The sequence below is a fragment of the Microchirus variegatus genome (assembly GCF_963457635.1).
Source record: "Microchirus variegatus genome assembly, chromosome: 12".
In the NCBI taxonomy this organism is placed as follows: Eukaryota; Metazoa; Chordata; class Actinopteri; order Pleuronectiformes; family Soleidae; genus Microchirus; species Microchirus variegatus.
In genome coordinates this window covers 27855558-27871779 of record NC_139813.1, presented here as the reverse complement: position 1 = coordinate 27871779, position 16222 = coordinate 27855558, and the positions used below count along the sequence as shown (strand labels likewise).

Sequence of the window (16222 nt, the reverse complement as noted above, 5' to 3'; positions counted from 1 at the left end):
ACCAAATTTTTTTTCAATTTTATTTTTCATTTTTGGATGACATAGTATGGTATAACGTTTTTGTCAAATTTTGGACCAAAAAATTTTTGAATTTTTTTTTCAAATTTTGGATGACAGTATAGTATGACTTTTTTTGTCAAATTTTGGACAAAATTTATTTTTCAAAATTTTGGATGACCAAAAATTTTGGACCAACATTTTTTTTTAAATTTTGGACGACATAGTATAGTATGACGTTTTTGTCAAATTTTGGACCAAAAATTACAAAAAAAAAAAAAATCTAAAAACTTTTCCAGCCCTTTTTGCTCTGGGGCTCCACCTGCAGACATGTTATGGTACTGCAACAGTAGTTCTTTGTAGATGTCATTCATGAAGTAGATATTTGTAATTGTGGTGATTTATAAAGTGGAAATGCTGGTCCTCAGTATGCAGCAAGTACAAGTGTGTGTGTGTGTGTGCGCGCGCGTGTGTGTGTGTGCGCGCGTGTGTGTGTGGAGGAGGTCCAGACAGATCATGAGAATTCCTCACATTCCAGATGTGTTGGAGGTCACAGACTCAGACAAACACATGTTCCTCTGAAGGTTCTTCAGGAAAACGCAGAGATTCTGGAGTTTTATTGTCTCTGTTTGTCATCGTATACAAATCCAAACGTCTGGCGCTGATGGAAGAGCGCCATCTGTGTGCGCTCACCATATTTTCCAAAGAATGATCAACACACACGAGTGATGAGTCGTCGTGGTCCTGAACGTGCAGACGCAGACGGAGACTCTTTCACTTTGATTTAATTTGATAAAATAACAAAAATGCAGAGGATTTAAGAAACAACAGATTTGATCCGATGAACGATAATACTTAACTTACCATGTCTTAAGAATGCGTTTACGTATTTGTTTCACTGTTAAACTGAAGTTTGTAAACCACTCACTCTCCCACACCAAAGCCCATAGAGAAAACCAGTGATTCTAACATCACAGCACACACACAGTTACTGAATAACAATAAAAACGCTAACTGAACAAACATGAGTTTAAATGTCTGATTTGGTGAATTCGGCTTTTGGAAATCTTCGTTCCCGATGTCCCTCAGTGACACAAAGTGACCACACGAGGCAGCAGAGGACCAGCAGCTCCTGTGTCCCTGTGAGCTAAAATCACTGGTTTTCTCTATGGGCTTTGGTGTGGGAGAGTGAGTGGTTTACAAACATCAGTTTCCTGTTGTTAAAGTCTGTCTAACAGTGAAATAAAGACGTGAACGTGTTCTTAAAGACGTCGTAGACTGAAGCTGACGTAGATTTTATTCTAAAAGTCTTAATTTAATTTGATAAAATAACAGAAAACAGGTTAAAATGTTAAAAATGAAGAGTCTGTTTTGAGTTAGAGAGTAAAACAGTCAGAGGTCAAAGGTCAGACAAATGTGAAACCTCATTAAGTTTCATCTCTGGAGGGTAAAGGCTCTGCTGGGTCACGATGACATCATCAGGGGGGGGGCGGGGCTTCACCTCCACCCGTCTCTGTCGTGGTGCTTCTGTGTGGTTTTTACCTCCCAGCATGCATCTGTGCGTGTCTGTGAGTGACTTATGTGTTTACCTGCTGACCCTTCGTCGTCTTCATCATCATCATCTTCATCATCATCAGTATTTCCTGTCTTGGCGAGAACATCGAGGCTTTATCTGCACATTCGTCTTCAGCCTGAGACACAAAATGACGTGTTGTAAATTGTAGAATTCCACAGACTAAGTTCAGTCAGAGCATCTTCATCATCATCATCATCATCATCATCATCATCATCATCATCATCAGCATCTGAGGAGAGGCTCTTATGAGCAGTTGGCCACCAGGGGGCGCAGGGTCAGGAGTTCTTCCAGAGCTGCTGAGCCTTCAGGCTGAAATTCTCTTTTCTCTTTCCCTCAGAGTTGATCACAAACCAGCGCAGTCACGAGGCTCTTGCTCAAAGGCACTGCGGCAGGGTTTAAGCTCACTGTAAATCAGTGAAGTTAAACCTCAATCAGAAATCGGAAGAGACTTTGTGAAGTTAAGTGTGACTCTGTGAAGGATTGACAGATTTATCCACTTAAAAAAACACTTAACTTAAGTCTCTTAAGGACGTGTTTCACGTCTTTATTTCACTGTTAGACAGACTTTAACAACAGGAAAGTGAAGTTTGTAAACCACTCACTCTCCCACACCAAAGCCCATAGAGAAAACCAGTGATTTTAGCTCACAGGGACACAGGAGCTGCTGGTCCTCTGCTGCCTCGTGTGGTCACTTTGTGTCACTGAGTTAAGTTTAAATTAAATATTTTAAAAGCTGAATTCACTAAAATCAGTCATTGTAAGTTAGTGATGGAGGCAGCAGTGGATCAACAACTCCTGTGAACTCCTGTGTCTCTGTGATGTTAAAATCACTGGTTTACTCTATGGACTTTGGTGTGGGAGAGTGAGTGGTTTACAAACTTCTGTTTACACAAGGAAAAGTCTGTCTAAAAGTGAAATAAAGACGTGAACGTGTTCTGTAGACGTCGTAGAATCAAACTGACATAGATTTAATTTGATATATTTCCGTTAAGTGGCTAAAAACTGAAGTTTGTAAACCACTCACTCTCCCACACCAAAGTCGCTCACTCTCACACACCAAAGCCCATAGAGTAAACCAGTGATTTTAACATCACAGCACACAAGAGTTCACAGGAGTTGTTGATCCACTGCTGCCTCCATCACTAACTTACAATGACTGATTTTAAAATATTAACTCCAGACTTAACTCAGTGACACAAAGTGACCACACGAGGCAGCAGAGGACCAGCAGCTCCTGTGTCCCTGTGAGCTAAAATCACTGGTTTTCTCTATGGCCTTTGGTGTGGGAGAGTGAGTGGTTTACAAACTTCAGTTTCCTATTCCTATATTGTCTAACAGTTAAAGATAAAGACGTTAAACACGTTCTGAAGACGTCTCAGACTTACAGCTGAGCGAGTATCGTTCATGTTTCCTGGCTCGACGTCTCCATCACTTTAATAACTGACGTAACTTCACTGTCAGTGAGGACGGCGTGAACTTCCTGTCTGTGGTTTACAGAAAACACAGTGATTTACAGACTCTCAGCGTCCTCTTCCTCCTCCTCCTCCTCCTCTTCTTCTCTGTGAGCTGATATTTGAAGAAGAAGAAGAAGAAGAAGACGTCAGACTGAGCCACATCACCACGTCTGACTCGGTTAATCCTTCTTTCCTGGATCAGTGTCTGTTAGAGTCGTCTGGAGGAGGAGGAGGAGGAGGAAGAGGAGGAGGAGGAGGAGGAGGAGGAGGAGGAGGAGGAGGAAGGTTCTCAGATGAGCTGAGAGGTTAAATCTGTCAGACTGAGACGTTTGTTGAAAAAGCTCTAAATCCTCAGTGTCTGACAGACAGTTTGTCTTCAGTCCAGCAGAAGTGGAGACACTTTGTCTCCCTGCGTCTCCTCTGATTGGCCAACGAGGCTTTAACGTTACGCCTCTGTCGCCCCCTGGTGGCTCGACGTCTGACGCCACTGAACGGCGGAGAGAACGGTCAGAGTCGTAGAGGACGGACCGTGAGGTTTGAGAAGAACTGTGTGAAGAAGATCCAGAGTGTGTGTGTGTGTGTGTGTGTGTGTGTGTGTGTGTGTGTGTGTGTTTGGAAACGGTCGCCGTGGAAACGATCGTCTCAAGACAAACTGGACCTGACGTCTCTAAACGCTCCGTCGCTCTGTGACTCAGCAGAACCTCAGACTCTCTATGAGCTCATCACTGACAGAGCAGCAGGATCCAGACCAGACCAGAGACCTGGTCCTGGTCCTGGTCCTGGTCCTGGTCCTGGAACAAAGACCCTGACAATAAACCTGTCTTTTCTCTCTCTCTCTCTTCAGCTCCACATCCTGGTCTCGTCCACCAGCGTCAAACTCAACGTGGACTGTCATGAAGTCTCTGAGAAGCCGATCAAAGACGCAGGAAACACGTCCAGCGACGGCTACCAGGTCCTGGGGAAGATGTCCAAGTCCATCGGCTCCAAGGGACAATCTGCCACGGTAAGTGGACTCTGATCCTGATCCTGATCCTGATCCTGATCCTGCAGCAGAATCCGGTCCTGTCGCAGAGATTTAAAGGCTTTGGACTGTGATTTAGATTTAAAGAGTTTAAAAACATCAGCCAAGAAACATCAAGAAACATTTACTGCTGATTTTTACAGGATTTAAAGGATCATTTAAGTTAGAGTGTCTTTATCTTCACTGTTAGACCAAAGTCCACAGAGAAAACCAGTGATTTTAGCTCACAGGGACACAGGAGCTGCTGGTCCTCTGCTGCCTCGTGTGGTCAAGATAAAGACGTGAAGATGTTCTAAAAAACATCGTAGACTTGGCGTCTTTCGTCCTCACGTCTCAGTCTAACCTCGTTGTCTCAGCGTATGCAGATGACGTCAAACGTTAGATTTATATAAAACAGTTTCTTTAGATCAAAGTCTTTTATTACGAGTGGACGTTACTGAGACAAACATGGCCGCCATGTGAGACACTTGTCCCTGTGGTTTGTCTCACTGTCTCACGTCTCTAACTGTCTCCTTGTTTTTCTTCAACAGTTCCAGCTCCAGATGTTTGACATCATCTGCAGTTTGGCCTGGACAAGCAAGGACAGATGCTGTGACCTGCCCTCTATGGTGAGGACACACTGACATGAGGACTCATGAGGACACACACTGACATGAGGACTCATGAGGACACACACTGACATGAGGACTCATGAGGACACACACTGACATGAGGACACATGAGGACACACACTGACATGAGGACACATGAGGACACACACTGACATGAGGACTCATGAGGACACACACTGACATGAGGACACATGAGGACACACACTGACATGAGGACACATGAGGACACACACTGACATGAGGACTCATGAGGACACACTGACATGAGGACTCATGAGGACACACTGACATGAGGACTCATGAGGACTCATGAGGACTCATGAGGACACACACTGACATGAGGACTCATGAGGACACACACTGACATGAGGACACATGAGGACACACACTGACATGAGGACACATGAGGACACACACTGACATGAGGACTCATGAGGACACACTGACATGAGGACTCATGAGGACACACTGACATGAGGACTCATGAGGACTCATGAGGACTCATGAGGACACACTGACATGAGGACTCATGAGGACTCATGAGGACTCATGAGGACACACACTGACATGAGGACTCATGAGGACACACATGAGGACTCATGAGGACACACACTGACATGAGGACTCATGAGGACTCATGAGGACACACACTGACATGAGGACTCATGAGGACACACATGAGGACTCATGAGGACACACACTGACATGAGGACTCATGAGGACACACACTGACATGAGGACTCATGAGGACACACATGAGGACTCATGAGGACACACACTGACATGAGGACTCATGAGGACTCATGAGGACACACACTGACATGAGGACTCATGAGGACTCATGAGGACACACACTGACATGAGGACACATAAGGACACACATGAGGACTCATGAGGACACACACTGACATGAGGACACATGAGGACACACACTGACATGAGGACTCATGAGGACACACACTGACATGAGGACTCATGAGGACACACACTGACATGAGGACACATGAGGACACACACTGACATGAGGACACATGAGGACACACACTGACATGAGGACTCATGAGGACACACTGACATGAGGACTCATGAGGACACACTGACATGAGGACTCATGAGGACTCATGAGGACTCATGAGGACACACTGACATGAGGACTCATGAGGACTCATGAGGACACACTGACATGAGGACTCATGAGGACACACACTGACATGAGGACTCATGAGGACACACTGACATGAGGACTCATGAGGACACACTGACATGAGGACTCATGAGGACACACTGACATGAGGACTCATGAGGACTCATGAGGACACACACTGACATGAGGACTCATGAGGACACACATGAGGACTCATGAGGACACACACTGACATGAGGACTCATGAGGACACACACTGACATGAGGACTCATGAGGACACACATGAGGACTCATGAGGACTCATGAGGACACACACTGACATGAGGACTCATGAGGACACACATGAGGACTCATGAGGACACACACTGACATGAGGACTCATGAGGACTCATGAGGACACACACTGACATGAGGACTCATGAGGACTCATGAGGACACACACTGACATGAGGACACATAAGGACACACATGAGGACTCATGAGGACACACATGAGGACACACATAAGGACACACTGAACTCTCACCATCAGCTTTTCTCACAGACTGTTTGTGATGATTCTGAATGATTCGATGATGATGATGATGATGATGATGATGATGAAGTGATTAATCTGATGTCTCCGTCTCTTACAGAGGGACGAGCTCAAATGTCCTGCTCTTCCTAACTCGTGCACCTGCACCTCAGAAGCTAACGGACTGCCAGGACCTCAGGGTCCTCTGGTAAGACCTGAACCAGGGTCTGGTGTGGTTTTTGTAGAGCGCCCCCTGTGTCCGTCTGAGAGACTCTGTTAATAATCACTTTAAAATAAAGTCATGAAGTTTTTGTGAGCGTTAGAATTCTGCTGAAAAACCTGCAATATGCACTCTCACCATTAGATGTCACTGTTTCATACTCACTGGACCTTTGTAAGTTGACGCTTTCTCAGTGTTTTGTCAGCTTTTGTTGAAGTTTGTAAACCACTCACTCTCCCACACCAAAGTCCATAGAGAAAATCAGTGATTTTAGCTCACAGGGACACAGGAGCTGCTGGTCCTCTGCTGCCTCGTGTGGTCACTTTGTGTCACTGAGGTTAATCTGAGTGAAGGTTTTTAAAAGCGGAATTGACAAAATCAGTCATTGTAAGTTAGTGATGGAGGCAGCAGTGGATCAACAAGTACTGTGAACTCCTGTGTGCTGTGATGTTAAAATCACTGGTTTACTCTATGGACTTTGGTGTGGGAGAGTGAGTGACTTTGGTGTGGGAGAGTGAGTGGTTTACAAACTTCAGTTTAACAGTGAGATAAAGACGTGAACGTGTTCTTAAAGACATCATAGACTTAATCTCACGTAGATTATTTTCTTCAGTGGCTAAAATTCATGTTTTTAAAACTGATCCATGTTTGGAAACAGAACTTTGAATTAAATTTACACAGAAACATTTTAACACTGGTTGAATTTCAGCTCTTTTTCTCTCTTGATGTGTTAACATGATAAATGTCCTCCTCCTCCTCTCTCTTCCTCCTCTTCCTCTTCCTCCTCCTCAGGGAGCTCCTGGCAGCAAAGGTCCTCGGGGTGAAAGAGGAGAATCAGGTCCTGCTGTGAGTGTTTTTAAAGCATCTTCTTCAATCATGTGTCTCATCGTCTCTGAAGTGTGTGTGCGTGTGTGTGCGTGCATGCGTGCGTGCATGTGTGTGTGTGTGTTCTTGTACTTGCAGCATACTGAGGACCAGTGAGGGTTTTTAACCAACAAAGTGAGGTCATTTTTACAAAGTGAGGACATTTTGGCCGGTCCTCACTTTGTTTTCATTGAAATCACTTCCTTAGGTTGCTATAACATGCTATACTCAATTTGTCAAAAAAACAACTCGCTTTTTGGACGATATAGTATAGAATGACGTTTTTGTCAAATTTTGGACCAAAAATGTTTGGTCAATTTTTTTTCAAATTTTGGACGGCAGTATAGTAATGTTTTTGTCAAATTTTGGACCAAATATTTTGGGTCAAATTTTGGACCAAAAATTTTGGGTCAAATTTTGGACCAAAAATTTTGGGTCAAATTTTGGACCCAAAATTTTTGGTCAATTTTTTTTCAAATTTTGGACGGCAGTATAGTAATGTTTTTGTCAAATTTTGGACCAAATATTTTGGGTCAAATTTTGGACCAAAAATTTTGGGTCAAATTTTGGACCAAAAATTTTGGGCCGAATTTTGGACCAAAAATTTTGGGCCGAATTTTGGACCAAAAATTTTGGGTCGAATTTTGGACCAAAAATTTTTGGTCCATTTTTTTTTTATTTTGGACGGCAGTATAGTAATGTTTTTGTCAAATTTTGGACCAAATATTTTGGGTCAAATTTTGGACCAAAAATTTTTGGTCCATTTTTTTTCAAATTTTGGACGGCAGAATAGTTATGTTTTTGTCAAATTTTGGACCAAATATTTTGGGTCAAATTTTGGACCAAAAATTTTGGGTCAAATTTTGGACCAAACATTTTGGGTCAAATTTTGGACCAAAAATTACAAATAAATTAAAGTTTTCCAGCCCTTTTTGCTCTGGGGCTCCACCTGCCGGCATTTTATGGTACTGCAACCAGTAGTTCTTTGTAGATGTCATTCATGAAGTAGATATTTGTAATTGTGTCGATTTATAAAGTGGAAATGATGGTCCTCACTTTGTCAGCAACCCAGTCCTCAGTATGCAGCAAGTACAAGAATGTGTGTGTGTGTGTGTGTGTGTGTGTGTGTGTGTGTGTGATCTGCTCTCAATGAAATCCCAGCATTGTTTAAAGTCTCCAGCTTTGAAGAAACTCAACAACATCTGATTCCACTTATTCAATCAGTGTTTTTTGGCTGATGTTTTTCCTCTGATATGAAGAGAGAGAAGCAGCAGATACAGCAGCAGCTGAAGCTTCTCACAGTAGCGTCTTTGAACAATGACCATGTCCCTGTCTCTGACCTGTCTGTCTGTCTGTCTCTGTCTCTCTCTCTGTCTCTGTCTGTCTCTCTCTCTGTCTCTCAGGGACCCGTCGGCCCGCGGGGGGACAACGGACCACCTGGACCCATGGGTCTGCCTGGTCCTCAAGGACCCAGCGGACTGTCCATTCCTGGACCAGCTGTGAGTCCATCCACACACACACACACAGAGGACTTAGTGGGCGCAGTACCATAAAATGTCTGCAGGTGGCGCCCCAGAGCAAAACAGGTTTTCGTACCAAATTGAGGAGCTGTGTTAAAAACATTTAAAGTACAGCATGTTTACAACCTCAGGAAGTGATTTCAATGAAAACAAAGTGAGGACCGGACAAAATGTCCTCACTTTGTAAAAATGTCCTCACTTTGTTGGTTAAAAAAAACCCTCACTGGTCCTCAGTATGCTGCAAGTACAAGAACACACACACACACACACAGGAAGTGAACCTGGATCTTGTCGATGTTTCCTCGCAGACAAGTTGCTAATTTACTGCTAAAGTTAAACACAGACGGCACAGGGTCAGTTCTAGACTAGCGGCTAATGTGCTAATTTCAGATGCCAAAGCTACAGCGTCAGGCTACAGTAGCTGCTATCATTAAAAAATAAACAACAACAACAAAAAAAAAGATGCTAGTGATGTCGGTGGCTGCTAATGTTAAATGCACATGACACAGTAGCGGCTAATGTCGCTACAGTAGCTGCTAGCATTGAACACTGCTGTGTCAGGTCGGGGAGAAAAATACAGTGAAATATATTTTAGCACTTTTGAGACCAAGTATCTTTTCTTTGTGAGAATATATTTCTTTTTAGTGACGTTACAAATAAACGGTTTGTTTAGGATTAGCATAAAAATAGCATCAGTTCACTATAGATGGCGCCAAGTGTTGCCGTTGTGTGAGTATATGGCAATATGGTGATCATATCGTATCGTGGTGACGCCAACACGGCACAGCTAATGTCGCTACAGTAGCTGCTAACGCTATAAACGACATGAGGGGGCGTGGCCTCATGGATTCATCTAAAATCTTTGTGTTTTTTTTGTGTGTCAGGGTCGTCCAGGACCTAAAGGAGACCAAGGTGACGCCGGTTTACCGGGACAGAAGGTGAGCTAAAATCACTGGTTTTCTCTGTGGGCTTTGGTGTGGGAGAGTGAGTGGTTTACAAACGTCAGTTTCCTGTTGTTAAAGTCTGTCTAACAGTGAAATAAAGACGTGAAACGTGTTTTTAAAGATAAAATTCAAGTTGGCAGCCATGTTTTTTTAATTAAAAAGGATTTTGCACGTTAGTGAAATGAGTGGATGGGCGTTGGTGTTGACGTGTGTGTGTGTGTGTGTGTGTGTGTGTGTGTGTGTGTGTGTGTGTGTGTGTGTGTGTGTGTGTGTGTGTGTGTGTGTGTCTGCAGGTGAAGAACACAACAATCCTTTAATGAGCTGCAGCTGAAGCAGCTTCATAAAGACCAATAAAAAGAATGTGGAGTCAATTGTGATTGGTGTAAAAACCTGTCCCTGTTTGACCTTGTGTGTGTTTGAAGGGTTCTCGTGGTTCTGCTGGAGCTGTGGGTCCCATCGGTCCGGCCGGAGTCAGAGTGAGTTCTGACGCTTTATTACAAACACTGACGTCGTCCTGCTCAGGGTTTTAAAAACCTCCTTTTGTTCATGTCAGGGTCCTCAAGGGAAGGACGGCACCTCTGGACCCCGAGGACCTCCAGGATCTATGGTGAGGCTTCTGAGGATCTTCAGGATCTTCAGGATCTTCAGGATCTTCAGGATCGTCTGGATTTATGGAGATTTTATTGTAAACTCTCTGTGTTTGTGTTGCAGGGACCTCCAGGATCTCCTGGAATTTCAGGAGGTGCAGGACAACCTGGAAAACCTGGAGACTCTGGTTCTCCTGTGAGTGTCAGGTTCTTCTCCATCATCATCATCATCATCATCATCATCATCATCATCATCACATGTGATAACACTGATGTGATCTCTGTTTTCAGGGCAGCGTTGGTCCTAAAGGAGACAAAGGAGAGAGAGTGAGTTCTTCAAGCTTTTATCACGTCCTCGTTTTCATTTTTAGCGATTTATCGACAGGAAGGAAGTCTCTCTGGAGTCAAACAGTCTCTGTCAGTTTCACTGCTTCACGTCTCCTCATGGTGGCGCTGCATGAACGAGCGAAACTTGGACAGAGTGTCGTACAGCGGCCGTCGGCAGCGGCGATGTTAGCGTGATGTTATCACGATGTTATCGTGTAGTTATCGTGAAGTTATCGTGATATTAGCGTGAAGTTAGCGTGATGTTATCGTGTAGTTATTGTGAAGTTAGCGTGATGTTATCGTGATATTAGCGTGATGTTAGCGTGATGTTATCGTGTAGTTATTGTGAAGTTAGTGTGATGTTATCGTGATATTAGCGTGAAGTTAGCGTGATGTTATCGTGTAGTTATTGTGAAGTTAGCGTGATGTTATCGTGATATTAGCGTGATGTTAGCGTGATGTTAGCGTGATGTAATCACTATGTTACCGTTATCATGGTGTTATCGTGAGGTTATCGTGGTGTTATTGTGAGGTTATCGTGAAGTAAGCGTGATGTTATCGTGTAGTTATTGTGAAGTTAGCGTGATGTTATCGTGATATTAGCGTGTAGTTATTGTGAAGTTAGCGTGATGTTATCGTGATATTAGCGTGAAGTTAGAGTGATGTTATCGTGTAGTTATTGTGAAGTTAGCGTGATGTTATCGTGATATTAGCGTGAAGTTAGCGTGATGTTATCGTGTAGTTATTGTGAAGTTAGCGTGATGTTATCGTGATATTAGCGTGATGTTAGCGTGATGTTAGCGTGATGTTATCACGATGTTACCGTTATCATGATGTTATCGTGAGGTTATCGTGGTGTTATTGTGATATTAGCGTGTAGTTATTGTGAAGTTAGCGTGATGTTATCGTGATATTAGCGTGAAGTTAGCGTGATGTTATCGTGTAGTTATTGTGAAGTTAGCGTGATGTTATCGTGATATTAGCGTGATGTTAGCGTGATGTTAGCGTGATGTTATCACGATGTTACCGTTATCATGATGTTATCGTGAGGTTATCATGAAATTAGCGTGTAGTTATTGTGAAGTTAGCGTGAGGTTATCGTGATATTAGCGTGTAGTTATTGTGAAGTTAGCGTGATGTTATCGTGATATTAGCGTGATGTTAGCGTGATGTTATCACGATGTTACCGTTATCATGATGTTATCGTGAGGTTATCGTGGTGTTATCGCAATGTTATCGCAATGTTATCCTGAGGTTATCGCAATGTTATCGCGCTGTGATCTGAATCATGGATCATGTATCGTGAAGTTACCGTGAGGTTATTGTGAGGTTATCGGTATCGTGGATCATGATGTTATCGTGATGCTCCTCCCTTCATGTGACCTTCATGTGACCTTCATGTGACCTTCATGTGACCTTCATGTGACCTTCATGTGACCTAAACTCCGCCCACTCTGCTCTCAGGGAGACTTTGCTCCTCAGAACATGATGAGATTCATCGCCAGACAAGTTTGTGAGCAGCTCGTGACGTGTAAGTAGTTTTGGTTGTTTTTCCTCGTCTCTCTCGCCGTTTTACTTTGTTCCTAATCTTCATCTTCATCTTCTTCTTCTTCTTCTTCTTCTTCTGCAGCACAAATGAGTCGGGTCAACACGCTCCTGAACCAGATCCCTAACAGCGGGAACCTGCGCAGCAGTGACCCGGGTCCTGCAGGACCTCCAGGACCTCCAGGCAGACAGGGACCCCGCGGAGAGCCCGGCACCACGGGCAGTAACGGTTTCCCCGGGAACTCAGGATTACCAGGCCAGCCCGGAGAGAGAGGTACCACCTCTGACCTCTGAATCCTGAATCTTAGTCTTAGGCTGGATCACGGAGACCTGGTGACCTTTGACCTCTCTGTGTTTTGTGTCTCAGGTCTTGCAGGAGAGAAAGGTGAACGAGGTTCTTCAGTGGTGGGACAGAAAGGACCCAGAGGACCTCCAGGTACGTCCTCATGTCCTCACAGCGTCTGTCTTCTTCTGAGTCTCTGAAGCTCCTGACACCTGTGTGTGTGTGTGTGTGTGTGTGTGTGTGTGTGTGTGTGTGTGTGTGTGTGTGTGTGTGTGTGTGTGTGTGACCTCCAGGTCCTCCAGGAGAAAGCAGGACAGGTTCTCCAGGACCTCCAGGCTCTGCTGGAGCCCGTGGTCCCCCCGGTCGTCCAGGATATGCAGGTCTGCGAGGTCCTCCAGGACCTTCAGGATACTGTGACTCCTCTCAGTGCGTCGGGATTCCTTACAACGGACAAGGATACGCAGGTATGTGACGCTGTGACCACCTGGAGTCACATGACCACGTGACCATGTGACCACGTGACCATGTGACCAGAGAATAAATGACTTCATTTAGTGAACAAGAGTTATTATTTTTAATTTACTGCTAACCTGATACACCTGTGTGTATATATATAAATATGTATATATATGTATGTATGTATGTGTATATATATATATATATTTATATATACATATTGTATGTGTGTGTATGTATATATGTATTTACGTATGTATGTATATATGTATTTATGTGTATATGTACATATATGTATTTATGTATACATGTACATATATGTATATGTGTATATATGTGCATATATGTATATGTATACATGTACATATATGTGTATATATATATTTGTATGTATATATGTGTATATATGTACATAAATGTATATGTATATATGTACATATATGTGTATGTATATATGTACATATATGTGTATGTATATATGTACATATATGTGTGTGTATATATGTGTATATATGTACATATATGTCTATGTATATATGTACATATATGTATATGTATATATATTTATGTGTATATATGTACATGTGTATGTATATATATGTGTATGTATATATATTTATGTATATATGTGTATATATACGTATGTGTATATATGTACATATATGTGTATGTATATATATTTTTGTATATATGTACATATATGTGTCTGTATATATTTATATTTTTTTTACACTTTTAAAACAACTTTGCAGTGTGACCGTGTGACTCCTCCCCTGACCGTGTGACTCCTCCTCTGACCGTGTGACTCCTCCCCTGAACGTGTGACTCCTCCCCTGACCGTGTGACTCCTCCTCTGACCGTGTGACTCCTCCCCTGACCGTGTGACTCCTCCTCTGACCGTGTGACTCCTCCCCTGAACGTGTGACTCCTCCCCTGAACGTGTGACTCCTCCTCTGACCGTGTGACTCCTCCCCTGAACGTGTGACTCCTCCCCTGAACGTGTGACTCCTCCCCTGACCGTGTGACTCCTCCCCTGAACGTGTGACTCCTCCTCTGACCGTGTGACTCCTCCCCTGAACGTGTGACTCCTCCTCTGACCGTGTGACTCCTCCCCTGACCGTGTGACTCCTCCCCTGACCGTGTGACTCCTCCTCTGACTGTGTGACTCCTCCCCTGTCCTCCTCTGACTCCTCCCTCCTCTTTCAGGTTCACGACAGTAACTTTTCTCTGCGCCTGCTGCTTTCGCTGAAAACTCCCTGAACAAAAACAAACAAACTGAAACAGTCGCTCGCTCACTCGCTCGCTCTAAAGCTCATCAACAACAACAACAACAACAACAACAACAACAACAGAGAGGAGAAGCTGTACTAACAACAACTCACAAAGACCACGACGCCGACACCAGAGACCACAGAGCGTTCAGTGGACGAGCATGAGGCAAAAAGGACAAACAACAACAACAACAACAGAGAATACTAACAAAGGTGGAATCACCACAGCTTCAGCAGCAGTAATAACAGCAGCAGCAGCAGCGTTAGCATTAGCGTTAGCGTGGACGTGTAAATAAACTAATGAATGCCTGTAAATGATGTTTGATGCATTTACTCTTTAACATCTGTGGTTTGAAGCTTGTGCTTTTGCAAAACAACAACAACAACAACAATAATCTGCTGCTTGCTGAACGCAAACAAAACGCCTGTGTTTTCCTTTCTTTTATTTCCTGTGTTTTCATTTCTTTTTTCTTTTTTAAACCAGGAAATCGTAGAAGCTCATAATCCATTCATTTGGTCCATTAAAATTCAAGATGATTCCGTTTAAGAAGCGGAAAAATTATAGAAGTTTGAATTTTAAAAAAACAACAACACTTGAACTAAATGAATCGATTATGTGACTGAAGGGGGCGTGTCCACGGCAGAGGTCACGAGGTTAATTTGACGTAGCTGTCAACTCTTAGCATCTTAAATAGCGTCAATGCTACACCAGTAACACGGGATTAAATGCCGCGGACACGCCCCCTCTTGTTTACCAAACATGTAGCAGAGCTAGAGCTAGCATTCAACGACTCAAACAAAACAACGCACTATCTCCGAGCAGGAAGCTTCCCTCCTGAGCGCGGCGCCAGAGTAGACCCCGCCCCCAGGGAGCAGGAGGAGGAGTCGCAGAGCCAGCGTCGGAAGAGATCGCTGTTCAGAAAAACGTCCGACAAGCTAACATCGTAAAAAAAAAACAAAGCCACTTTTTTGTTTGTTTGTTTTTCTCTCCCTTTCTTAAACCTGTGTTGTTGTTTTTTTTGTTTTTATTATTAAAAATGCCATAAAAACGTATGTGAATATTGAGTTTGTGGAAGTTTTGGGGTAAAATTTTAAAGATTTTTGAAGAGTTGAAAAGAATTCATAAACAAACAAAAACAACCTGTAACCTTTATTATTGTTGTGTTTTTGTTTGTAACCAACGTTTATTATTTACGTCACGTGTGTGTGTGTGAGTGTGAGTGTGTGCGTGTGTGTGCGTGAGCGAGCAGGCGACGCTAATGTTGCTACTTCAGATTACCACAGTGTTGTCACCGTTCATCCTTATGTTCAGTATAATCTCTTTTCTCATATTTATCAGTGTTTTCCTCTTTTATTCCGTCACAGCTCATTTTACCGGCGGTGGAATTGAAAAAGTCTGTGGTGTATATTTACAGTTTGGTTTTTTACGGTTGTCGTCATTGTCTCAGCGTCAGAGCAGCGAACACACAAACACCAGCGTGTTGTCGCTGCCTCACCTTTAATCTGCAGATTGTGAATTCCAAAGCCTTATTTTCTTATTTATTTCTGAAAACAGAAGAGGCATTTTTCAATAAAACTACTGAAAATTTACAGCCGTGTCCGTGTTCTTTGTGTCGTGTTTTTAAAACCTCACGTGTTTGTCTCTGCATCAGCGGTGGTTAATCTCACGTCGACAGGATTGGGATTAACTGGAGGGTCTGAGAAAAAGGAAGTTCTCATGTACCAGAAGAGTACGACGTCGCCTCAAAACACAACATTATTAGTGCAGGAGAAAGTCCTTCACTGTGAAAAAAAGTGTCATTAAATAGTCTTAAGGTGTCATTATATAGTCTTAAGGTGTCATTATATAGTCTTAAAGTGTCATTATATAGTCTTAAGATGTCATTAT

At 43.2% G+C, this 16222-nt stretch overlaps 1 protein-coding gene across 1 annotated transcript in view; it reads left to right on the top strand.

The window, feature by feature from the left end:
- col12a1b (collagen, type XII, alpha 1b) overlaps positions 1–15924 on the top strand; it is a 114113-nt gene extending 98189 nt beyond the window's left edge. The window contains exons 60-74 of the mRNA XM_083898677.1: positions 3872–4030; positions 4579–4656; positions 6439–6525; positions 7330–7383; positions 8805–8900; positions 9806–9859; positions 10288–10341; positions 10419–10472; positions 10577–10648; positions 10744–10779; positions 12244–12310; positions 12410–12598; positions 12692–12760; positions 12901–13071; positions 15158–15924. Coding sequence (XP_083754803.1) covers positions 3872–4030; positions 4579–4656; positions 6439–6525; positions 7330–7383; positions 8805–8900; positions 9806–9859; positions 10288–10341; positions 10419–10472; positions 10577–10648; positions 10744–10779; positions 12244–12310; positions 12410–12598; positions 12692–12760; positions 12901–13071; positions 15158–15282 — 1365 coding nt within the window. The 3' untranslated portion in view covers positions 15283–15924. The remainder of the gene's footprint in view (positions 1–3871; positions 4031–4578; positions 4657–6438; positions 6526–7329; positions 7384–8804; positions 8901–9805; positions 9860–10287; positions 10342–10418; positions 10473–10576; positions 10649–10743; positions 10780–12243; positions 12311–12409; positions 12599–12691; positions 12761–12900; positions 13072–15157) is intronic.
- Positions 15925–16222: the final 298 nt, after the last annotated feature.